This window comes from Syzygium oleosum, unplaced genomic scaffold (assembly GCF_021117445.2).
Source record: "Syzygium oleosum isolate NSW1041296 unplaced genomic scaffold, Sole_v2.1 Sole_v2.13, whole genome shotgun sequence".
Taxonomy (NCBI): domain Eukaryota; kingdom Viridiplantae; phylum Streptophyta; class Magnoliopsida; order Myrtales; family Myrtaceae; genus Syzygium; species Syzygium oleosum.
The window spans coordinates 8,358,879-8,384,933 of record NW_026607497.1 but is presented as its reverse complement, the minus strand read 5'-3'; the positions used below and the strand labels follow the sequence as shown (position 1 = coordinate 8,384,933).

Below are 26,055 nucleotides of genomic sequence, written 5' to 3'. Positions count from 1 at the left end.
TTAATGATAAAATTATTTTAATTAAAGGAATTGAAATCAGGTAAAAAAAATATAAGTATTGTAGAATAGAGGCCATTTTGTAATATCAAAAAGTTAGAGATCTTATTTACTAAAACTGAAAATTTTGGGAGGTTGTTTACATGTTAAGGATGGTTATGATGGTTGGTTCTTAGTTAATTACGCAATTAATTGTCTAATTTAGACAATCATTTTTATTAATCAAAATTTGGATTTAATTGCATAATTGATTGAAAGCGGGCTGTCTTGATAATTTTATGAAATATGTGGCATGTCTATAGAGCGAATAAGATATTCATATCTCTTAGATAACAAATGGATGGCCTTAGGTGTTTAATTTAATTAATATAGTTTGATTAAGTGAAGATCGGAAGTTAGGGGTAAAAGTTGTATGATGAGAAACTTTATTGGGGCAATTTCCAGAAATATGGAATTATAGGAAATTAGTTTTAATGTTTATGATTAAGGTAAATTTAATCAGGGCACGTTCTTAGAAATGACAATTATATGAATTACTTAAGTGATAGAAAAACTGATTGTCTAAGGTTAAATTCATGTGATGATTCATGGATTTGCATAATTTCTCTACTGAATGATGATTGCATGGTGTTTAGAAGATAAAGGTTTGTATGTTGAAAAACATGTAATTATTTTGGTGCCACTATTTACATGGGAAATGCCAAGAAATTAGTACGATATTGTTTGCACTATAATTACATGGCAATTGTTATGTAATGATGATTTGCATGTACCGATTTTTTATTGTTTTATGAATAAGGGTTTCTGCATTTGCAAATGATGATAAATGGTTATGTGGTTTTGATTGTTAATAGGGAAAATGCCAAGAGATTAATGTGGTATTGTTTAGACCGTTATTATATAATTGTACATGGCAATTTTTATGTTCATCGTTAATTGGTTGTTGTTTAATTGAGGGCTCAAAATCTAATGTTTTGGCTATTGGTCAATTGTAGGCTTAATTGGTTTATTCTCATTGGTGTTATTTACTTTTTTACACTTCTTTTTTCTTCATCTTAATTTTCGATACCCACTTTTGATGTGCAGTTTCTGGGTCCCGTTGGGCTGTGTTGAATCGCTTGAGGACTAAACTGGCTGCACATCACAATTTAGAGGAAGTTAAAGAGAACCCTCCGATATAGTGAAAAATAAATAAAGATTTAGAAAAGAGAACTTTGAGAGTGAATCTTCTTAAAGAAGAGGGTCAAAGTGGAAGATACTTACCTTTGATATCATTACCTTTTTATATTCCTATAAGCGTGCTTCCCAAGAATCCTTGATAGGCCTTGTCTTCTAAAACTCTCACGGGTCAGAGTATTGCTGATCACTTAACGAGAAGGAGGTTGGGCTAATACATGGGTGTTAGACAGCGGCCGGATTGCTGTACTGGACTCCCCAAATTTAGCCAGGAAGTGCTTAGGCCCCCGAGGCTGGTGGAGCCGTTTACAATTTGAAACTCTTCTCCCTAAGCCAGAGTTTCCTTGAACTAAAGCCTGTTCTTAACGGGTCGACTAACTTTGATGCGAGCGCACCAGAAACAGTGAATATTTTGCTGCAGCACCCACCGAAAAATTTCTAGAAATCATAGCCTAAAGATACATTCGAAGAGATTGGACGATTTTGCACCCTGTGCACAATGTATATAATGCACATTCGCTGGCTGAACAAGAATTCATATTCATGGACACTGACATGCGGCCCCAAAAGTAGCAACGAGATGGTGGAGGTGACCCCATGAGTAGTTATTGCCCATGAAAACTCCAATCACATTTTGATTTGAAGAGAGAGAGAGTGAGTGAAGTGAATGCCAGACTTAACAGATCGCAGTCTCTTGCAGCCTCGACGATCATGACTGATGAGAGGTGATGGGAGGTTGTCTTCTTTCATCCCCCTCAGTGCCATTATTGGGTAATGCATTTATTGTCTTCTTTCTCTTCACTGTGCACAGTATAATTTCAGGCCTGCACATTTTTTTGCCCTTTTTATTCTTGCTCCAATTTCTCACGTCCCGATCGTCCTGTAAAGGGTAATTTCATTAATGTTTAGTCCAGTTACCTGCTAAAGGCCATGCAAAGAGTTGCATTCAAGCATTCACCATCGCTCATGCATGATTGTGTATCGAACGCTCATGATCACGAACGCGATCCGTGGAATAATCAGCTCGTGCAATTCTTCACTTGCTCTTTTTATTATTTGTATTTTGATGCACTCGAGGTGTGTGGCTCTGACTCAGGTCCACAGGCTTTTCTGATGCACAAATCTTGTAGGATACGAAAAGGGTCCACTCGTATGCCTGACAAAAACTGAGCCCCCCACCCCACACGATGTAAAAGAAGAGCTCAACATCTTCATAGGTCGCCCATCTCTAGGAATTGTCAGTCATTTTAACCATTTGAAAGTTTACCTAAACACCGGAAAAAGATTCTTAAATGTCATGTTTCATTAATCGCGTGTGCACGAAATAACTTGCAAGTATTATCAGATCATCTCCCTCGAGCAGCCTTCTTACATCAGAGATAGAAACCTTTCTCTTTCTTGTGTCACATGACTGAGGGAAAAAGAACGTAGATAATAACAGAAAACAAAAGAGAAACGAAACGACTTTTGCATTTGCATAAACACATATGGGAGAGATCTTAGTCTCACAATCTTTCTCATAAAATAGATTAACACCTGTACGCGAGAAGGATAGAAAGCTTTACATAAGCCATATAGTAAGACAAAAATCGGAGGAAACAGCCGAAAACGAGAATGAGAAAGAAGGGGTTGTACATATAAGGGCAAATTGAATATAATACTCCTGATCTCTGTGAGATGAAGACGGTGAGTTCGTTTTAGATCAAGGGTTGAAAAACATGTCCCCGCATTTGCACTTCCAGGTCATGGGCTTGTAGTTGGAGATGTCATCGCCTCTCGAATAGTAAGCAGTCGTGGCCCTTGTGGATGCAGAAGCAATATGGCTATGAGCACTCCTACCTCTTCTTGGGCCGCGAACTTGTTGGGGAACAAAAGGGACTTGCACGGCCTCGCAGTGCCCGCAGGAGCTGCACTTCCTCGCGCACATCGGAGGCCTCGACCCTATCAGCGACCTCATTCTCTTCATCAGCATCACCTTCTCTTGTTCATCCTCTCCTCCTCTCTGCAAATGTCAAGCCAATTACGATTCTGTTGTGAATGAACACTTTCTTGAGCTGATCACAAGGGAAAGAACACCATGGGAAAAGAAGTATGATATCTATCTACGTACCGTAAGCTTGGAGGAGATGACTCTACCTGTTTCAGAGACATAAACCAATGTAAAAAAAGTCTATTGCTTTGCTTCCCCTTTTGTGTGGGATAACAAATTTGAATTGAGTTTAAGGAAAGGGCGCTTCGGTTCATTACCTTCGGCCACATAGGAGACTTGGGTCGAACCCCACAGAAAGAGCAAGAGCAAAAAGACCATTGTTTGCCCGCTCCTGGGGAAAAATAGCCATTCTTGAATACTCCCCATTGTCGTACACACACTCACTATGGTCACGGAGAGAGAGAGAGAGAGAGAGAGAGAGAGAGAGCGAGCAGAGTGGCTAAACAAACAGTTGGAGAATATATAAAAGGAAATGGGAGAGATATGAGAAGATGGGTGATCTTACGGAAGCTGGCTCAGGCTTTTTGCGGAGACTGATTGAATGCCCAGCTCCTGAATTCATGCATGCACAGGGACTTATCAATCCCTCTGTCTCTCACTCTGAATCAGCGACGGAACGTGGAAAGCGGAACGAGAGAAAAAGGTGAAGTACAATAGTGAAAGCCCCAGAAGAACAAAAGATCATCGAAGAACGTCAACCGAAAAGGAATGAGCCTCAAGCCTCGTTCGATGAGCCCATCTCCCCCAATCAATCAAACAGAAACGGAGTCAGAAAAAAAATGACAAGAGAATTCACATTCACAGAGAAAAAAAAAAGACAGAGAAACTCCAAATTACAAAAGAGAGATTGATAAAGGGCTTTCGCTTTCTCGCAAGATTTGTTCATGTGTGTGGCTGCATTCTTGGGAGGAGGGATTGAAATTTGAGCTGCAGTTGCCACTTCAACACGCCAAATCCATCTCTCTCTCTCTCTCTCTGAGAGAGAGAGAGAGAGAGACAGAGAGAGAGATTTATTTCCCAAGAATGATGCAATGGGAAGGTAGTAGGGGTTAGGTCTAGGTGTCTAAGACCTTAGGCTTATGTGGGTTTTCTTGGCTCTGAGAAGCTATATGCAATATAAGGTAACTGCAAGTTCTCTTTGAGTCTGCCCATGACGGAGCTATGCCTTTAACCTGCCTATTCGTGCTAAAATCCAAGCAAAAGTCCTATGCCCTCTTTAGAATAGACGATCGTCATAATATTTTTGGACATTTGTTCTGCTCTGACCCCCTTCATCCGGTCGTTCCTACCATTTTTGGTTAAATCATTCGTTGGGAATGCGTCTGATGGAGGATTGGAACGCCTCCCTGTGTTTGGTTTCTGGCTGGACACGACTGTCGTTCTTTGACGACAGGAGCGGACTTAGCTTCAATAACTATGGCTATGATCAGCGGAAGCCAATAATGTGATCTTCATGAGAAGAACAGGAAATGGGTGTTTTCTTATATAATAAGAGTGCATCAGATGCAATGTTTCACGTGACAATTTTCTTTTGCTTTTCTCAAAAGAGATGAGATGAACGAGGATGAAAGATCTGTCAGGGCATGGCCAATGGTTCTGCCCATAATCAGGTACCCTAATTAGCGTCGACGTGGTGGCACCACTACTCGCCACCGTCGAGCGTGGAGTAGATGACCTTCACTTGAGGACAAGCAGGCCCCACTAGCGGGCAGCCAGCCTGGCGAACGTTGCTGGCCCGGTGGCCCCCCTTCCTCTCTCTACTTCCCCATTTTGTTCCTTTCATCGGTTTCTATTTAAATTATGATGGCGAGAAAATACGGTTTCCACGAATGAGTTTGATTTCACGACACATATCAATCGTACCGTATATACGCAAAGACGAACTGGTCTAATCCAAGAGTACAATAACTAGGCTGGGATGAATGTTCCTGAGCGAGAAGAGACGAGACAGCAGCACCAACAAGGCAAATATAAATCCGTGGTCAAAAAGTGACCCGTGTAGGATTCGTGCACCTCAAAATTTCAAGGGACAATGTCAAAAGTGATCCTCTAACGTTCCCATGCTGAGCTAATCCACATGGGCTTGATTGGCACACGGGGCTGGGCTCTCTAGATCAATGGCATCTTGCATGTTACCCTATGCAACGATCCATTTACGTTATCGATGTAACATTCTATTATCCAAGCCTTGCAGACAAAAGATAAGCTTCTTCCCCGCATCACACAATTGCCATTCCAATAACAGGAACCCGTTATACGTCCTGTACGAGATGACTCCATGGGACCTGTTAAAGCTTTAAATGCTTTGCCTTAGATTTCTGAATCCTTCTTTCAGTACCAAGATGGTGGACACTGGACTTGTTTCCTGGATCCAACTCTCGCGGATTAGGTTCTTAGGCAATAGGCAAGCTACTTTGCTTCATTGGGCTGTGGGGGTCTGCGCAAACTCACAAGTTTACTCACTCAGCGGCTTTAGACAATAGAAGCTCTACTGATCACCCAGCCCCAGAAATGGATTTAGCCTCTACATCGGAATTGCCGACCCAAGATGCTCTTCACCAGATTGCTGGCAAGGTTTTAAACTGGAGATGCCAACAGAGATGTTACATTTATTGCAAAAAAAAAAAGAACAGTGCCAGTCTTGCAGGACGTCTTCCAAGTCTCTGGTGCTGGTGTCGCTTTCGTTAGCCACGACACCAACCAAGCAAACTATGAGCTGCCAATTATCGCAACCAGAAAGGCTAAGTTAATATATGCGCAGATCACATTTGATTGGGTGTTTGACCTGTCGAAAATGAGCTTTCACCTAATTCGCCAATGGAATAATAATTTCATTTTCATTCAAATCAATGACTGCAAAAAGAAAAACTGGGACGTCAAACTCTCCCAAATCTCCCTTGATTGATTATAATTCCTATTGTAATACCATATGATCTGAGTCACAAAAACCTCATATACTGGTTGTCGCAAAGAAATTACACAATTTTACGAAGATATATGCGCAATCGAGGTATGGAGGATCTGTTTCTGATTTAAGGAAGCTCTTGAAATTAGTAGTTATGATTTACATTGATGAATTTTCTGTGTCTTGATGAAGCCCAGATAAGAGAAAGGGTTTATCTGGGTTCTTGTCTTTTGGTCTTTTTTGGGTTTCGTCTTTGGGATTCCAAAAAAGAAATTTGTAGACTGGTTGATCCCGCTCTTTTCTTACGCTTCGCTTTGATCATCTTGTTGCAGAGTCTACAGAACGAGAAGCGTCTGTCCCTGCTGCTTCACAAGTTCGTTTTCCAAAGCCCATCCCAAGCACACCGGGGCCATCAGGTACTTCGCTCAGTCTCTCCCTGTCCTCCTCTTGAAGAGTACTGTTTGCATTGTGGGCTGTGAACGCACTTCAGTTTTTACTTTTCTTTTTTCAGGGACATTGTCGTTTTCTTTTTCTTTTTTGATTTTTCTGATTCCTGCGTCTAATAAGGTTTCCAAAGAGACTGCTAATTATTAAAAGAGCAAAAGTGCTAGCAAGGACGTGCTTCCTTTCTTCTTTTGTTCATCCTCAGCATTTTAGTTTGCGAACTCAAGCTGAAATTATTGTTTTTGTTTAGCCTGTTTGTGGGTCTGTGGGAAGACATGCAATTCAAATGACTTTCGTGTAGATATGGCTGGATGTCCAGATCTAGCCAGAAACAAACAACGTGCTCTCATAGATCACTTTAGGAGTGTCTCAACTGTCAAACTCCAACTTACTGACAGTCTATAGCGTGCTGAGAAGCTGCATAGAGTTGTTGCATTATGGACCTGGACCCTGACACTGAATATTAATTTTAATAGGACAACAGAATGATCCACGGAGTCTCGTGTTGCTGTCAATTTTTGTGCAATGGGTTAAAGATCCAAGGAATGTGGACAATGAGGTCAGGTCGCATGGCCATCAAGAATGGCCTAAACTAGGGCTGGAACGGCTAATTGCTTTGTGGATTGATCACCTGATCAGTCATTTGCTATAAGTGTTCCCTTTTCTCGTATTTATAAAAACCAGCATCGCATGTTGATATTCCGAATGTGTAGTTGAAGCTTAAGAATAATGATATTCTGAAATAGGTTACTCCTGGCAGTATCTGAACCAGGTCATGGCCGATTCAAGCGGTAGCCAAGGGACAAATATCATACAGAATCATAACTTCTCTGGTGGAATGCATTCTTGGCACCCCATTTGCTGTGAAAGCTGGGTGGTCTCGGCAGAGTCGGGTGATTGCTATGCTGTGGTTACTAATAGAAAAGAATGCTGGCAAGGATTGGGGCAGGACATCACAAGCAGGGTTTCTCCAGGGTCCACTTATTCTGTTTCTGCCTGTGTTGGAGTGTCGGGGTCTATTCAAGGCTCTGCTGATGTCTTGGCAACTCTGAGGCTAGAACACCAAGATTGTGCAACTACATATAAGCGCATTGGAATGTAAGGTTTCTAACATTATAAGTAACTATATCTTCTCAAATCACCAAAGCAGTGAACAATTTAACCGAACTGATCTGCTGCAGAACTTCTGTATCAAAAGAGAGATGGGGCAAGGTGGAGGGCTCATTTTCATTGTCAAGTGTGCCAAACCGAGTTGTCTTTTACCTTGAAGGGCCTTCCCCTGGAATAGACTTACTTATAAAATCAGTGGTGATAACTTGTCCAAGTGCAAATGGAAAAGAGGTAATCAGGCATTTAAGGAAAACAAAAGACAAAAACTTACCTCTTATTAATAGCTTCGGAATTTAAGAAGATGGGGACATTTTAAGCTGTGACGTTGTCTGAATAATTTCTTTTTATGTTCTTGGAAAGAGAGTGGACAGGGGATGCATAGCTGCTAATGATGAGAACATTATCCTCAATCCCGTATTTGATGATGGATTGAACAATTGGGCTGGGAGAGGTTGCAAGATCGTCCTACATGACTCTATGGCTGATGGGAAGATAGTTCCGCAGTCTGGGAAGTACTTTGCATCTGCAAAAGAGCGTACCCAGACCTGGAATGGGATTCAGCAAGAAGTTACTGGAAGGCTGCGAAGAAAACTTGCTTATGAAGCCACTGCACTGGTTCGTATATTTGGTAACAATGTCAGCAGCACTGACGTGCAGATCACGCTGTGGACCCAAATGCCAGATCTCCGTGAACAGTACATAGGAATAGCCAAGTAAGTTTGAATTTCCCTCACCTAAATAATCTTCTTATGGTTATACCAAGTGATACCGAGGACAGAGAGAAAATGACAATGGTAAGCCAAGCTTCTCTCATCCTAGAGTTTCCAGATGGAAGGACATGGCTAATTATTTCTTGTAATCACATTCAATTTTTGGTTGATGAGAAAGAGGTTTTATTCTCTTTTCTGTAGTTGCTAGTATCCTGTATCTAATGATTTTCATCTACGCCCCTAAATCGCTTTTTAATTTCTCTCAAGAGTGCAAGCAACAGACAAGGATTGGACACAAATGCAGGGGAAGTTTCTCTTGAATAGTTCCCCATCAAAAGTTATCATCTCCATTGCAGGTCCACCTGCGGGTACTGATATTCTTGTGGACAACTTAACAGTAAAGCATGCGGCAAAAGCTGCTCCTTCTCCTCCACCAATTATCGAGGTTTGTAGCCGTCAGCTGATACTTCTTCTCCATATCATTGGTGTTTGAAGATTCTCTTTGACATTCTGAAAATTGCTTTTCTAGAAATGAAACCTGTATGTTAAGCACCTGACTACCGCTTCATATTGCAGAATCCAGCTTTTGGAGTAAATATACTGGAGAACAGTGACCTATATAATGGGACTAATGGGTGGTTTCCCCTTGGTAACTGTACTTTGAGCGTTCAAACTGGTTCGCCACACTTTCTGCCCCCATCAGCAAGAGAATCACTTGAGCCTCATGAACCTTTGAGTGGCCGTTACATCGTTGTGACAAATCGCACTCAGACTTGGATGGGCCCTGCTCAGATGATCACTAATAAGCTCAGACTCTTTTTGACATATCAAGTTTCCGCTTGGGTCCGGATAGGTTCTGGTGCAAGTGGTCCTCAAAATATTAGCGTTACACTTAATGTGGATGACGAATGGGTCAATGGCGGGAAAGTGAAGGTTAATGATGATGGATGGCATGAACTTAGCGGTTCATTCAGAATCGAAAAGCAACCCTCAAAGGTCAAGGTCTACATCCAGGGTCCTGCTTCAGGTGTTGACTTGATGGTTGCAGGGTTTCAAATTTTCCCTGTTGATCGACATGCGAGATTTAAGCATTTGAAAGAGCAGACTGATAAGGTAAGTTCCAGGAATAACTTTAGTGCAAGATTGGTGGTATAATGGTTAATCAATGGGTGCCATGGCTTAACTGGATTGATGACATTTACAGTGTTGACTTTAACCGACATAGATTTCTCTTTCGACAAAAAGATGGTCTCTTTTTTCCCACACACCTGTATTGCTGAGTTGTCTATAAAGTGATGATTAGAGTTATATGCCTGCATTTTCTCTTTTCAGGCCTGGAAAGATGATGGCTCCTAGGGTTTTGCTGCTTAGAATATCTTAGAACTTGCCATTGATCACCTAGATATAAGATAGGATTCACATACAATTCAGGGGATAAGTTTTGTTAAAATTGAGAACTTGCTTTGTGATAAGTAAATGGCAGAGTAAGCTAACAGTTTACTTTTACTTGGATATCTGACCGAGTTTACTACTATCTTAACATGTTTACTTATACATCAGGCAAAATCATTTCCCTTTAGTTTCTAATTTTCATGTTTTCCTCTCATTACCGTGCAGCTCCGTAAACGTGATGTCATCCTGAAGTTTTCTGGTGTTGATTCAAGCAGCTTGCTTGGTGCTACCGTGATCGTCAAACAGACACAAAGTAGTTTTCCGTTTGGCTCCTGCATAAGCAGAACGAATATTTATAACGAAGATATTGTTGATTTCTTCCTAAAGAACTTCAACTGGGCTGTTTTTGAGAATGAATTGAAGTGGAACTGCACAGAGCCACAACAGGGAAACTTTAACTACCGGGATGCCGATGAGTTGCTCGACTTCTGTAAGAGCCGTGGCTTTGAAACCAGAGGCCACTGTATCTTTTGGGAAGTGGAGAGCGCGGTTCAATCGTGGGTCCGATCCCTCAACAACAATGACTTGATGAGCGCTGTTCAAAACCGTTTAAACGGGCTTCTTTCTCGCTACAAGGGCAAGTTCAATCACTATGATGTGAACAACGAGATGCTGCACGGATCATTCTTTCAAGGTAGATTAGGAAATGATATCCGAGCAAATATGTTCAAGACTGCACACCGACTAGATCCATCAGCCACACTATTTGTGAATGATTATCAAGTGGAAGACGGGAGCGATCCCAAATCATCCCCTGAGAGCTACATAGAACAGATTCTTGATCTACAGGAGCAAGGCGCACCGGTTGGCGGGATTGGGATTCAAGGGCATATAGATAGACCAGTGGGACCAATCGTTAGTTCGGCTTTGGATAAGCTGGGCATCCTCGGCCTTCCGATCTGGTTCACCGAGCTTGATGTGTCCTCTGTTAACGAGTACGTAAGAGCTGATGATCTGGAAGTCATGCTTCGAGAAGCATTTGCGCATCCTGCCGTGGATGGGATAGTGCTGTGGGGATTCTGGGAGCTGCTGATGTTCCGAGACAACGCGCACCTGGTCAACGCGGAGGGGGATGTCAATGAAGCCGGCAAGAGATACCTCGCTCTCCGGAAGGAGTGGTCGTCTCATGCTCACGGACATGTCGACGAGCGAGGCGAGTTCAAGTTCAGAGGCTTTCACGGGATATACGATGTCGAGATCATTACCGCTTCTAAACGGACTACCAAGAGCATTGTTGTTGATAAGGGCGAGTCCCCGCTCGTCGTGTCTATAAGTCTTTCGAGTCGCATGTGAGTGCTGCAACTGAACATTGTCCTTCATCGTATTCTTTCTGATATGCTTAACTAAATTGCATGATGCAAGGGGAGTTGGTTCATGACTGTACATACCATAGTTTGCAAAGGGACCGATTCATATCTTCATTGCAACTTTACAGCCATAAGATAAGACATGGTTGCTGCTTTACTGAGAATCTGACGGACCCTTTGAATGAGTTGTAATTTTCGTTCGTCTTCATATTTTGTTCCTCTTTTTTCCTCAAAAAAAATATAATTTTCCACGGTACCCTTTTTGCATATTCTATTTTCCTCTTTATTTTATTCTTTCGTCAATCTAACGGAAGACAAATTCTTTTTGCTTTTGTTTTTCCCAACTCATATTTCTGAAGATAGAATTGTACCTTTATTCTCGTACAATGATTTTATTTTGTTGATAGACCTTTGCAACACTGTACAATCACATCGAAATATGGAAAATTCCTTCCATTTTTCTTTAATAGGATAACAAAAACTAGCACTTTAATTTTATTATTAAATGATGTGACTTTATTAAGTTCGTCCTATTTAATATGTATTTCACTGACAAAGTGTATCGAGTAGGGTCCCACCACCCATTGTGTCGCGTCACTTTATTATTTGTCCTAGGCTCCTAGCACCGCCAGCATAAGGTCGTATGCGTATTTATGACTTTATTATAGAGAGGAAGAAAAGGCTCGTATTTTAAACTTTTTTTCAATATTGGTTTTTTAATATCAAATTATGTCATTTTAAAAGATTTGTTGATTTACGAAATTAGTCATTTTATTTATATCTTGTCAATTTATAAAAAAAAAATTAATACATCAACGGTGTATTAAAAAGACGGTTTCGCCATCCACATGTGGGTTTTCATTTTCATAATCACAAGGGCTACTATCACGAAAAACTTCAAACTGGTACACTTATGATAAATTTACTCCAAATTAATTTTTTTATCACAAAAAAACCCAACACCGGTACACATGTGACAATTTTACTCTCCCTTAATTTCCATTAACTTTTATCGTCAAATTTATAAATTTGATGACACGTCTCAGTTGACGGGTGTACCAGTTTGAGATTTTACCCTCTGTTTATCACAGGTGTATCAGTTTGTGATTTTTCGTGGTATTAATCTAATTTAATGAAGGGTAAGTTTGACACAAATGTATCGGTTTTGGATTTTTTATGGTCAAAAAATTATTTTGCGGTAAATTCATCACTAGTGTCCTAGTTTTGGATTTTTTGTGGTAAAAAATTATTTTCAATTATATTTATCACATATGCAGCCGTTTGGAGTTTTTCGCATTATTACCCCTCTTAGAATTGGGTAATTCAAACTCACAAACGTTGCCGTCCAGAGCTATCCACACGGGCTTGGTTCATGCACGGGGCTGGGCTTTCAGGGCCAATGGGCCTGTCTCTTATCTGTTGAATTTGGGCCTCTTGTTTTCCTTTTTCGTTGCCCTGGACAGAAACAAACATTCCCACGTCTGGAATTTGGGGCATCTTGTATGTTACTCTATGCAGCTATTTACATTATCAATATAACATTTCATTTGCACGCCTTGCTAAAAGGGATAGTTTCTTCGCCGCATTACATGACTACGTATTGCCATTCTAATAACCCACCATGCATGCAACTAGAACAGGAATCCTGTTGGCTGATGACTCCATGGGACTTGCTGAAGTTTTGGTTGCTTTGCCTTTTGATTTCTGAATCCTTCTTTCAGGACAAGATGGTGGTGGACATTGGACTTGTTTTCTGGGTCCACCTCTTGTGGATTGGTTTCTCAGAAGATAAGGAATTGCGCTCTTGCTGGATTGGGTTGTGGGCTCTGCCCCACTGCACCAGTTTGCTGACTCGGGGGTTTTAATACAAGCTTCAATTGATCACCCAACCACAGAAATGAATCGGTCTGTACATTGGAATTGCCGAGTCAAGGTGCTCTTCACGAAGATTGATAGCAAGGTTTTAGCTGGGGATGACCATAGAGATGTTAAATCTATTGCAGAAAATCAATGCCAGTCTAGCAGGACGTCTTGCAAGTTTCTGGGGCTAACTGCTTTTGCTGGTGTCCCCCACGACTCCAACCGAGCAAATTATCGCAACCCAGAACTGCTGTAAGGTAATATACTTAAATCACGTTGATTGGATGTTTGACTTGTCGAAAATTAGATTTCACCTAATTCAGCAACATGGTATAACAATTATATTTCCATTCAACTATATGACTCTGAAAAATAGCTGGGGACCTCGAAACAAGAATAGATTAAGGAGTCGTGCATCCCGAAAGGAATGAGAGAACCTTCATTTCCAATACAAGCATCCGACGCACTTTGGGCTACAAGCCTAATCTGCAAGACAAAGCAAAACGAGCGGAGAATGTTTGGAGCGTCAGCCTTACCCAGAAGCAATTCTGATTGGTCTTGATGATGCTCTGTTAGCCCCACCGCGAAGGAATGCGGGTTTTCGACATAATCCTCAGCAAGGTAAACAAAAATGCCAAGTTTTCCATTCTGTTTTTTTAAAGAAGCTTCTGAAATCAGTACTTACGATTGATATTGATGGATTTTCTCCGTCTTGATTAAGCCCAGATAAAAAGAAGGGTTTTTCAAGGGTCTTGTCTCTGGTCTTTTTTGGGGCTTCCAAATAAATTTTCGTGGATAGGGTGGTCCCGCTCTTTTCTTATGCTTCACTTGATCATCTTGTAGCAGAGCCTATAAAATGAGAAGGGTTTGTCCCTGCTGCTTCACAGGTCTCGCCAAAACCCATCCCAAGCACCGGGGCAATCAGGTACTTTCTCTCCCTGTCCTTCTCTTGAAGATCTAATATTGCTAGTGGTGTCGGCTGTGAGCCTTCTTCAGATTATTTATGTTTTCTTTTTTTAAGGACAATGTCGTTCTTTCTTCTTTTTTCTGATTCCTGTGAGTTATAAGGTATCCGAAGAGGCTGCTGATAACCAAAAGAGTAAAAGTGATAGCAACAACTCAGGGTAGGTACTTCCTTCCTCCTTTTTGTTCAGCCTCAGCATTTTAGCTGACAATCTCATGCTCCTGTTTGTGGCTTTGCGGTGGTGGTTCTCCTTGATCTCGCTTTACGGGAATACATGCAATTCAAATGACTTTCATGTAGATTTGGTTGGATGTCCAGATCTATTCAGAAACAAACAATGTGCTCTCATAGATCACTTTATGAGTGTGTCAACCATCAAACTCAAAACTTATTGCCAGTCTTTAGTATGCTGAGAGGCTGCATGGAGTTGTTTCATTATTGGCCTGGACCCTGCTATTGTATATCAATGTTAGTAGGACAACAGAATTATACATACTATCTCATGTTTTTGTCAAATTTTGTGGAATGGGTTTATGATCAAGGAATGTAGACAATGAGCTCAGGTGGCATAAGCATCAAGAATGGCCTATATTATGGCTAGAATAGCTAATTGCTTTGAGGATCTGTTACTTGATCGGTCATTGTTAAAAGTATTCCCTTTTCCTCCTATTTAGGAAAACTAGCATTGCATGTTGATATTTGAATGTGTAGCCGAGGCTTAAGAATAATAAAATTCTGAAATCGGTTACTCTCGGCAGTATCTGAACCAGGTCATGGCCAACTCAAGCGATAGTCAAGGGACAAATATCATACAAAATCATAACTTCTCTGGTGGAATGCATTCTTGGCATCCCAATTGCTGTGAAAGCTGGGTGGTCTCTGCAGAATCGGGTGATTGCTACGCTGTGGTTACAAATAGAAAAGAATGCTGGCAAGGATTGGAGCAAGACATCACAAGCAGGGTTTCTCCAGGTTCCACTTATTTTGTTTCTGCCTGTGTTGGAGTGTCAGGGTCTCTTCAAGGCTCTGCTGATGTCTTGGCAACTCTGAGGCTAGAAGACCAAGATGGTGCAACTACATATAAGCGCATTGGAATGTAAGGTTTCTTACATTACAAGTACCTATATCTTCTCAAATCACCAAAGCAGTGAACAATTTAACCGAACTGATCTGCTGCAGAACTTCTGTATCCAAAGAGAGGTGGGAGAAGGTGGAGGGCTCATTTTCTTTGTCAAGCATGCCAAACCGAGTTGTCTTTTACCTTGAAGGGCCTTCTCCTGGAATAGACTTACTTATAAAATCAGTGGTGATAACTTGTCCAAGTGCAAATGGAAAAGAGGTAATTAGGCATTTCAGGAAAACAAAAAACAAAAACTTACCTCTTATTAATAGCTTCGGAATTATGAAAAAAAAAAAGGACATTTTAAGTTATTAACAGTTATTGAATAATTTCTTTTTATGTGCTGCGAAAGAGAGTGGACAGGGAATGCATAGCTGCTGGTGATGAGAACATCATCCTCAATCCCGTATTTGATGATGGATTGAACAATTGGGCTGGGAGAGGTTGCAAGATTGTCCTACACGACTCTATGGCTGATGGGAAGATAGTTCCACAGTCTGGGAAGCACTTTGCATCTGCAACAGAACGTACCCAGAACTGGAATGGGATTCAGCAAGAAGTTACTGGAAGGCTGCAAAGAAAACTTGCTTATGAAGTCACTGCACTGGTTCGTATATTTGGTAACAATGTGAGCAGCACTGACATGCGGATCACGCTGTGGACCCAAATGCCGGATCTCCGTGAACAGTACATAGGAATAGCCAAGTAAGTTCGAATTTCCCTCGCCTAGATAGTCTTCATATGGTTATAGCAAGTGATACCAAGGACAGAGAAATGGAATGGAAGGCCAAGCTTCTCTCATCCTTGAGCGTCCAAATGGACAGACATGGTCAATTATTTCTTGTGATCACCATCCATTTTTGGTTCATGATTTTATTCTCTCTTCTGTAGCTGCTAGTATCCTGTGTCTAATGATTTTAATCTATGCCCCTTAATTGCTTCAACTTTTTTATCTCTCTCAAGCGGACAAGCAACAGACAAGGACTGGACACAAATGCAGGGGAAGTTTCTCTTGAATGGTGCCCCGTCAAAAGTTATCATCTACATTGAAGGTCCACCTGCAGGTACTGATATTCTTGTGAACAGCTTAACAGTAAAGCATGCGGCGAAAGCTGCTCCTTCTCCTCCACCAATTATTGAGGTTTGTAGCTATCCAATTTTCCCACTGATATTTCTTCTTTATATCATTAATGTTTGAAAATTCTCTTGGACATTGTGCAAATTGCTTTTATAGAAATGAAACCTGTATATTCAAGCACCCGACTGCCACTCTTCATTTTGCAGAATCCAGCTTTTGGAGTAAATATAATAGAGAACAGTGACCTAAATAATGGGACTAATGGATGGTTCCCCCTTGGTAACTGCATTTTGAGCGCTCAAACTGGTTCACCGCACATTCTTCCCCCATCGGCAAGAGATTCGCTTGGGCCTCATGAACCTTTGAGTGGCCGTTACATCCTCGTGACAAATCGCACACAGACTTGGATGGGCCCTGCTCAGATTATCACTGATAAGCTCAAACTCTTTTTGACATATCAAGTTTCCGCTTGGGTACGGATAGGTTCTGGTGCGAGTGGTCCTCAAAATATTAACATTGCACTTGGTGTGGACAACCAATGGGTCAATGGTGGCCAAGTCGAGGCTAATGATGACAGATGGCATGAACTTAGTGGTTCATTCAGAATCGAAAAGCAACCATCAAAGGTCATGGTCTACATCCAGGGTCCTGCTTCAGGTGTTGACTTGATGGTTGCAGGGGTTCAAATATTCCCTGTTGATCGACGTGCGAGGTTTAAGCATCTGAAACATCTGACCGATAAGGTAACTTCCAGGAATAACTTCAGTGCAAGATTTGTGGTATGATGATTAATCAATGGGTGTCATGGCTTAACTGGAATGATGACATTTTCCAATCATAGATTTCTCTTTTGACAAAGAGACAGTCTATTTTTCCCACACACGTAGTGTCTGAGTGGTGTATATAACTTGTTGATGGGAGTTATGTACTTGCATTCTTCCTTTTCACCCTAGAAAGATGATGGCTCCTACAGTTTCGCTGCTTAGAATATCTTGGAACTTGTTATTTCTAATCTTGCCATTGATCGCCTATATATATGTTAAACATCGCACATGCAATTCAGGGAATAAATTTTGTTAAAAATTGAATACTTGCTCCTTGATAAGGAAATGGCAGACTAAGCTCATATTTTACTTGAATTGGGTTGCTTTGATATCTTACTGAGTTTACTACTATCTTAAACATGTTTACTTGTATATCAGGCAAAGTCATTTGCCTTGGTTTCTAACTTTCATGTTTTCCTTTTACTATTGCAGCTCCGTAAGCGTGATGTTGTCTTGAAGTTTTCTGGTGCGGATTCAAGCAGCTTGCTTGGTGCTACTGTGATCGTCAGACAGACACAAAATAGTTTTCCGTTTGGCTCGTGCATAAGCAGAACAAACATAGATAACGAAGATTTTGTTGATTTCTTTGTAAAGAACTTCAACTGGGCTGTTTTTGGGAATGAATTGAAGTGGTACTGGACGGAGCCACAACGGGGAAACTTTAACTACCGGGATGCTGATGAGATGCTTGACTTATGTATGAGCCACGGCATAGAAACCAGAGGCCACTGCATCTTTTGGGAAGTGGAGAGCATGGTCCAGTCGTGGGTCCGATCCCTCAACAACAATGACTTGATGAGCGCTGTTCAAAACCGTTTAAATGGGCTTCTTTCTCGCTACAAGGGCAAGTTCAATCACTATGATGTCAACAACGAGATGCTACACGGATCATTCTTTCAAGGTAGATTAGGAAAAGATATCCGAGCAAATATGTTTAAGACCGCACACCAACTAGATCCATCTGCCACACTATTTGTGAATGATTATCATGTGGAAGATGGGTGCGATCCCAAGTCATGCCCTGAGAGCTACATAGAACAGATTCTTGATCTACAGGAACAAGGCGCACCGGTTGGCGGAATCGGGATTCAAGGGCATATAGACAGTCCTATAGGACCAATCGTTAGTTCTGCTTTGGATAAGCTGGGCATTCTCGGCTTTCCGATCTGGTTCACCGAGCTTGATGTGTCCTCTGTTAACGAGTACGTAAGAGCTGACGATCTGGAAGTCACGCTCCGAGAAGCATTTGCACATGCTGCAGTAGATGGGATAATGCTGTGGGGATTCTGGGAGCTGTTTATGAGCCGAGCCAACTCGCACCTGGTCAATGCAGAGGGAGATGTCAATGAAGCCGGCAAGAGATACCTCGCTCTCAGGAAAGAGTGGTCATCTCATGCTCACGGACATGTCGACGAACAAGGCGAGTTCACCTTCAGTGGATTCCACGGGACGTACGACGTCGTGATCGTTACCACTTCCAAACGGACTACGAAGAGCTTTGTCATCGATAAGGGCGATTCCCCACTCGTCGTGTCTATAAGTCTTTGAGTCGCATGTGAGCGTTGCCACTGAATGTTGTTGTTTGTAAATTCTTGATCATATTGCATGATGTAATAAGGGGTACATGACTGTACATAGCATGGCTTGCAAAGGGATTGATTCCTGTCTATATTGTAATCTTAAAGCCTAAAGATAAGATACGGTTGCTGCTTACGAAGAATCTGATTGAACCTTTGGATGAGTAATACTAATGAGGGCAATGATCCCTAGTAGTCATTTCAGAAGGACCTTGAAATTCTTTAAAAACATTTAAAATGGTGTATCAAGAGAGAAAAAACCTGGGTTTATACTGCGTTTCTCCATGTGTCATTTTGTGGTTAGTCTATTCGGTACTAATTTCTGTTATATATATGAAGCATGTGAGTTAAGCACGGAAATAAGCAAATTGGCTCAATGGAGTTGTCCTAGAGGTGGGAGGAATTGACACTTCCAGTCTACCAAGACTGCATGATATGAGAGAATATTTGCTTCATCATATAAAATTTCAACAAAAATCTTAAATAAATATAATAATATTGAAATAACATTTTGGCTAATACGAGCATTATAAAGACAATTTAAAATAATAAAAAAACATAAATAGTACTCTTGAAGGGTAAAGGGCTCGGCCCAGTAAAGTAGGTTTGGGTTTCCAAAGAAGTCATGAGAAACACCCAAGCTTGACATGGGCCATTAGTACCAAACAAAACATTGTGAGTTCCATCTTGTGTTGTCAATCTTTGAGTAGAGCCCACTCCACACTTGTTGGGCCAAGTAGGAGGGGGCCTTCCAAATAGAGATTACCTCACTAGTCATACAAGAAATTCATACACGGATTTTATCGTACGACCACAACCATCAGATTAGGTGGGATTCACGCCGAACTCAACGTTGGAGATGGATGATGATGAGATAGATCCGGTCCATGGTGAACTAGGTTTGGATAAGCATTTCACTTCATCAAACTTCTCTTCTTTAGGTTTCATTCACAATTAATCAAGAAACGAGAGCAAATCTGTGATAATTCATTTCTATAGCGAAGACGACAATAGAACAGAGGTTAGATCTAGATTACTCCTTTTTTTCCTCCCTTTTTTTTTCGGGGAAATGGTTTGGAGGTTAACGATGAAGATACAATCAATCAATTTTTAGGTGTGCGATGACTCATTTTCTCCGGGCGCGAGACTAAGTTCTGATTAGCAGCTTAATTCAAAAACTGATGGGCCCTCAACGGATTTTTTTTAAGATCCTGCAATTAAACCAGACAATAATTTTGATATCGATCAGATAGAAAAGGACATCCGGCTCGTTGTAATCACACACACGCATATGGTAAAATAACTGTAACACAAAGACATCCACACACCACCACCATCAGATCGAAAATATCAATATCACAATCAACTTAAGCATCGACTCCTGACACCCAACTAAAGATGGCAACTCTTTCAATAATCGATGGGATTGGTTCCTCCCTCTCTCTCTTACGGTTGCATCCTTAATCCAACCTCTTTAAGCGGTGAACAATGATGCGCGCAGCAGGAAGGAAAAAAGTCCCGATGCTGGGACACTCGAGTGGGAGATTAATATTCTCATTAAACATTACTATATATATACATATACAAATTAGTTCCCCATTGAGGAGATGCAATCATTAAGTGACTTCAAAAAATAATGATAAAATAATGAGATTAAAGAATATGATGAAATTGGGAAAAGAGATGGGGGGAAAAACACTCTCCTCCAATCCCTTTACCAAGTATGCCCCGCCATCACATCATTTGATAGACTCCCACCACCATCTGAGAGCGTTCTGTTACTATGATGATGAGACCTTCTGTAGACCCCGAATCCATCAAAAACAGTCCCATCCTTGTCTCATTTTTACACGGCTCCGTCGGCCCCGCCCCCCACATGGTTGCATAGTGACCCTTGCCGGACACAACATGCACTACACCCCCACTCTTATTCGTTGAATTTCATGTGCCATATGATATGATATAAATATATCGATCTTTGATTTTCTCTTTCTTTCTTTCTTTTAGGAAAGGGGGGGAGGTCATAGTCATCTGATTAGTCGTTTAATTTAATCCCAGCGCCTAATCACGTGAGGCTTCGTGTTGATTTGGCCATGAATGTCCGTCCCTCCACATTTCTTTTTTACTTGGGACGTTTTGGGCATGTGAACAGAACAGCGCGAGCTGATTCGGTGGTAAAATTCGTTAAATTCCCCCCCTACAGTTTAGCCAGCTAGCTAGAACAAAAAGTACTCTTTGGCTGATTAGAGAGGTGTCCTTTCTCTCGACTTACCTAGTAATTTCCTTGATTGACATGAAAAGTTGCATTACATGTACGACGAATAGGAATTAGCTAGGGCGGTGAGATTGACGTAACCCTTTCTTGCCAGCCCCGACTCCGGAAAAAATGAAAGCAAAAGGAAGAAGTTATCTGTGCAAATGATGGAGAATACATATAGGATGGATCCCGTTTCACCTCTATGGTAATTGGAAGTTTTGAACTGTTCATTAGTGCATAGGATATTTCTATCACTTGTGTGGGCTTATAATCAGGAATTGTTGCTGGCCAAAATAGAAAAACGATCGAGAATTCTCCTCATGCTAGCTTATTAACATGAGGCACAAGAACAGTGAAACGCGAACACTTAACGTATGGTAAGACACACATTGCTGTCAAGTTTGAGAGGGTTTGAGAGTTGGGACAGCGAGTAAAGAGTCACCTATATGGACTGAGCAAATGACACGATGGCTAGGGTTTTAGGAGAGGCGGGGACCGGATTTAGGATATAGACCCATGACACATTGGGGAATTTGGGTGCGAAAAGTTTGACCTAATACAGAAGTAAAGACTACCGAGTACCCGTAAAACAACAAACGAAAGAAAAAGGACTGACCTATCTCATCATCTCAAATCTTGTAACTAATCTATCTTCGCCGTTTGATCTTAGGTAAACTTACTATCAGTACTTTGTTCATTTCTCGTGGATTACAAGCTCACCCTACTGCACAATTCCTGCTGTAATGATCTCTCTCAATGCACAAAAAGAGAAAGAACAAAGAACACAGATATTGCATTGGTGGGAGAGAGAAAGAGAGGGGTGTGTGCAGGGTGTCGAGGGAATGGGGGTCAATCAAATTGGAGTGAACATGTTTGACAAGATGGAGGGTTGGGGGGTGACGGTGATGGGGACCCCCTCTGAGCGTATCAAAAAGCAAAGATAGAGCAGAGAGAGAGAGAGTGAATGTGTGTGGGGGATGTGTCCCTCTGGTGGTGCATTGGGAAACAGCTCGCGCGCTGTTTTCGCGAGTCCCTCGTCCGAAACCACATCCTGAGATGGCCCATCCTTTTTCTCTGCCTCAGACCCACAAACTCTCTCTCTCTCTCTCTCTCTGCTTGTGCTTGTGTGTCTGCGAGATGAATTATGAACAAATAAAATAATTAATTCGGGACACACTACACGAGTTGTGATCAGGTTCTTCTGACTAACTCTGTGCACGAGCACCATCTCACGCTAGTCTTGTTATTTGATGACTTGTTACTTCAGGTTCAGTCGCAGTTGCAGTTGCAGTTGCCTTGCAGTACCTCTCTCTCTTTCTGCATATCACTCCTACTGTAACTTAGTACGTCAAGCTGTCTTTCACCCACTGCCTCTCTTTCTCTCTGACCATGTAAATTGTTTGACTACTTGTGGGGCCTCCACCCTCCTCTAATCTGGATTGCTGAATTGCTTATGTATGAGATTTTCTTTCTTCCCGGCAGAGGAGGTTGGAGTACAGTGGGCACGTACACACATATACACTGTGGGGACACAGAAAATCAAGAGAAGGATTAGTTAAAAACAAAACAAGAAAAATTGTAATACCCTTGTCTCAGAAGAGTGAGATTTATCTGCTTCGCTCTATCAAAAGAGGAGTTCCTCAACTTGCACAGAAGAGAAAGAAGAGAAGGTAGAAAAAGAGTGCATGTGAGCTTTGTTTCATCAGCCCCACTAATCTCAAACTTTTTATAATATTTTGCTGATTATCATTGCACGAATCATAATTGATTTCTTACGTTTTATTGTTTTAATGTGCCAAATACATAGAGTATTTGCAACCTGGACATGGATAGTTGTCCGAGTAATTGCTACATATGAGATTCCAAATACTTAGATGCATATTTTTTGGTTTATTTGGTTGAAAGATTTTATAGGAAATAATGCGTACAAAAACAATACATGGGTAGCTCAGTTGGTTAGGGCGTACTTGGAATTGTGTGGTTAGGCGCACTGGTCCCAGGTTCGATTCCCCAGCTGAGCACTTGTGATTTAAGTGGGGGGCCATGGCGGTGGGTTGTTGTGCTAGTCTTTCCCGAGGAATAGTCGAGGTGCACGCAAGCTGGCCCGAACACCTCGGTTACAAAAAAAAAAAAAAAATACATCCATTTTTCAACAATTTGTATAGGTAAAGGATACATAATGCTGCGTGAATATCAGATGAATATGAGTCATTCACTTAAGCTTACTCGTGTTCATCTAATTCGAATTTTTTGAACATGAAACGGACTTGGTGTCTTTAATAACCACTTTAGAATCCATCCTATCTAGCCGATTTTGTAAGCTTTGTAGTTTCCTCGGGTTCTCCAATCATACTAAAGTACATATAGTTAAAAAGCACGAAATAGAGAAACGAACAAAGGATACTTGAACTTTACATTTGGACAAGAATATGTATCTAGCCGTCTTTCGTTTTAGGACAGGTAAGTCGTTAACCTAGTCTTTCGTGAGAAACACTAATGTCAATAGAATATAATCCATGTTAGAGAAATGCATTGCGGCACAAATTTTGCTGTACGAGTTACATTCTCTTCACTACTTTTCACTAAGGGTTTGCTGTTCACTTATCAAGATCCGCTTTTCAGCAAAGCGAGCGTCTAGGGCTCTGCTCAAGTTCTCACGTGTCAAACATGCTTAAGTGGGTCAAATTGAATTGAACAGCTGAACGAATTAGTTAGTAATATCAGGGTCTCGACCCAATAATCACATCGGAAAGAAGAGCTTTAACCAAAGATTCTCTTGGTCGTGGCCGTGGACATCGCTATAATTGCCTGCGTTGTGGTGATGGACGTTACAGAGCTCTTGGAAGAAACAAAAAGATTCCCTCTCTTTTGATTTTTTTGCTATTGTTTTCGTGCCTTTTTTTTTTTACGTGCATTGGCTTTTTGGCTTGCTCCTTGCAAAGAAATCGTAATTTTTTGCATGGCCAATCCCGCGGAGACTTTAGGATTTGCCATGCAGATATAATATTTGAAATGGTACACTGCTTTAATGAATGCTTTTAAAGCGACACAGTCGAGCAAGTCCGCGAAAGCAATGAATTAAGCGATTTTTAAGTGTGATACACCAATTATTGCAAGAACACGCTTCGCACGTGCAAAGAAAAGTAGAGGGCTAGGGTTTACATCAACGTAAGAAAAGAATAATTATCTGATAAAGTGGATGATGAATACTAACCCTGTCCATTTTCACACTTGAAGGGGATAAAAGTAGTTTACTTCAGGTATAGTCTTATCTCCTACCTTTTCTTTTGTTATGTTGGAATAATCATGCAAAGTCCAAAAAAAAAAAAGGTAGTCCAGGAAATAAAAAGGCGAGACACGCCTTTAATATATTCAAAATTGAACGATGGAATATCAAGCCTAAGTCCTGTTTTTGATGAGTGTTTTTTATGAGTTCACTTTGACTATCAGTAGAGAATACACCATGATCTTTGCGGAAATTGATATCCAAATAATTCTCATAACTCATTGAACTCGCAGAAAAATTTATGCACGCAATGAATCTTGCAAAACTATCAGGAATTCAACGTGTAGCAGACGGAGAACCTACAGTCGAGCTACAGAAGTTTTCTTTCGTAGGAGAGACTGTGATCACGACAGGATTGAATTTTCACAATAATTGCTGATTTGAAGCATAGACATCGAAACAATACCGCCAACCACGGCTAATAATGAAAAATGCGTAGGAGATTTTGGATGGTAATCGCTGTTGGCCAGCATGATTGGATGGTAATCTACAATCGTCTTACTTTTCAAACGGAGGTGAACGGGGGTTACAGTTTTGACCGACGTGTCGGAAGTTGCTTGGATGAAGAACTATTCGCAGCAGCCTTGTGGACGATGAACACAGTAGCCCAAGAGGTGACGTGCAACTTTATTGTGTTGAACTTCAAGCTTTCCTGCTAGGTTTATAAGTTCATCTTCCGAGTTCTTCCTCTGTCAAATCATCTGTAGGAGCCCTCATTTGAATCCAAGCTACCCACATAGCCCCCCTAATCTTCGGTCAATACTTAGTGCTTAACACTGTTTAGGAGGCTTAAATTATCCACGAATTTCCCTTTCTAAAAGGAATCCTTTGTTGACTCAATGACGAGCCTCATGACTCTCTCTTGCTCTCTCTCTCCCCTTCTCTCTCTCTCATCAAGACCCTTCCCGTTTCTGCCCAAATCCCCCACAAGCAGACACATGAGAGGAATATATCTTTCCCTCACCTAATAAAGCATTTGGACACTTGCGTTGCCTCTTTCTTAAAATGCTAAGCAGCTGGAGGGAGGATTAAGCTAATGATCCTATTGGTCTTGGAACCAACCTTTTGTGGAGTGCATCATCCCACGTAGCTCCAAAATGTTGGTGATGTGCGATTCTTACGCCAAGCATTATCTCCTAGGATTCCCGTAATTAACCTTTTTAATGTGTTGCTTAAACGATAATTAAAGATAATATCTCTGATACCTCCTACTTTGACCATTTCCCAGGAGCCAAAGTTGCGCTGTTTAAGTTTTCTTAAGGACCCCCTAACAAATTGTAGAAAGCGACGACTGATTGGTGCTCTAATAATACATTATTATATAGTTAGATACATAAAGGTTGATGTACGTTGGTATCTAACGATAACCCACTTATTAAAATACCTGTTGATTGTCTGCTGATGCATTTCATTATTTAATCAATTTTATGAACTAATAACTTTAATGTATGTAGTACTACTCCATGAATTTTTCTTAGGCAATACAAGAGGATATCAACAATAATAAGCTATTTATAAAAAAAGAATAGAATCCCTTTGGCCTAAACGCGCAGGTGCTTGTTAAACCTCTCATTTGTCACCAATGTCAGTAACTTTTTTGGATATGCCGACTAGTTAATGTGCTTATTTAGGTTCAATCAAGAATTAGCAACCATTTCAAATCTCCTAGTTTGATGCATTGTAGTTATCCGTGTGTGACACAGACAAATGCACAGACTTATAGGCACGGAGCTAATGACATTTAAAATATTCTCCAATACACAGGAAGGATGTAGTTAATATCACCTGGGAACTTTCATATCTATAAACATATTGCAAACAAACTTTATCTTATCTTTTACTTCCATCAGCTAATCTCTCGGCCAAAATAAAACAAACCAATCAAATTACACTCGAAAATTGACTAGATATATAGACGTAAAAGCACATTGCAGCAAATAAGAATTTACTCGAATCAATCATGTGAATCTCACGTGAACTTTGGGGGATAGATTTATG

The 26,055-nt window shown here is 41.0% G+C and overlaps 2 protein-coding genes across 13 annotated transcripts; one reads left to right on the top strand and one right to left on the bottom strand.

The window, feature by feature from the left end:
- Window positions 1–2,622: 2,622 nt before the first annotated feature.
- Window positions 2,623–4,134, bottom strand: LOC115675903 (EPIDERMAL PATTERNING FACTOR-like protein 2). 3 transcript variants are annotated; one of them, XM_056317131.1, is made up of 4 exons: window positions 3,669–4,134; window positions 3,421–3,602; window positions 3,284–3,309; window positions 2,623–3,175 (listed from the first exon to the last, which is right to left on the bottom strand). In XM_056317131.1, exons 2-4 carry the CDS (start codon window positions 3,527–3,529, stop codon window positions 2,876–2,878), a joined length of 435 nt encoding a protein of 144 aa, XP_056173106.1. In that variant the 5' UTR covers window positions 3,530–3,602; window positions 3,669–4,134; the 3' UTR covers window positions 2,623–2,875. The 3 variants fall into 3 exon arrangements, with proteins under 3 accessions (XP_056173106.1, XP_030454570.1, XP_056173107.1); XM_030598710.2 differs by having other exon boundaries at window positions 3,421–3,546; XM_056317132.1 differs by having other exon boundaries at window positions 3,421–3,494.
- Window positions 4,135–5,821: 1,687 nt separating this feature from the next.
- LOC115675900 (endo-1,4-beta-xylanase 1-like) lies at window positions 5,822–18,657 on the top strand. Of its 10 annotated transcripts, none has more exons than XM_056317120.1 (9): window positions 5,822–6,173; window positions 6,401–6,484; window positions 6,989–7,071; window positions 7,273–7,610; window positions 7,694–7,853; window positions 7,983–8,335; window positions 8,600–8,777; window positions 8,909–9,445; window positions 9,950–11,299. In XM_056317120.1, the coding sequence occupies exons 1-9, from the start codon at window positions 6,161–6,163 to the stop codon at window positions 11,075–11,077; spliced, it is 2,874 nt and encodes a 957-aa protein (XP_056173095.1). In that variant the 5' UTR covers window positions 5,822–6,160; the 3' UTR covers window positions 11,078–11,299. The 10 variants fall into 10 exon arrangements, with proteins under 10 accessions (XP_056173095.1, XP_056173099.1, XP_056173102.1 ...); XM_056317122.1 differs by lacking the exons at window positions 5,822–6,173; window positions 6,401–6,484; window positions 6,989–7,071; ... (4 more) ...; window positions 8,909–9,445; window positions 9,950–11,299 and adding exons at window positions 13,308–13,572; window positions 13,798–13,876; window positions 14,020–14,078; ... (4 more) ...; window positions 16,320–16,856; window positions 17,370–18,657; XM_056317121.1 differs by lacking the exons at window positions 5,822–6,173; window positions 6,401–6,484; window positions 6,989–7,071; ... (4 more) ...; window positions 8,909–9,445; window positions 9,950–11,299 and adding exons at window positions 13,308–13,572; window positions 13,795–13,876; window positions 14,020–14,078; ... (4 more) ...; window positions 16,320–16,856; window positions 17,370–18,657.
- The last annotated feature ends 7,398 nt before the right edge of the window (window positions 18,658–26,055 follow it).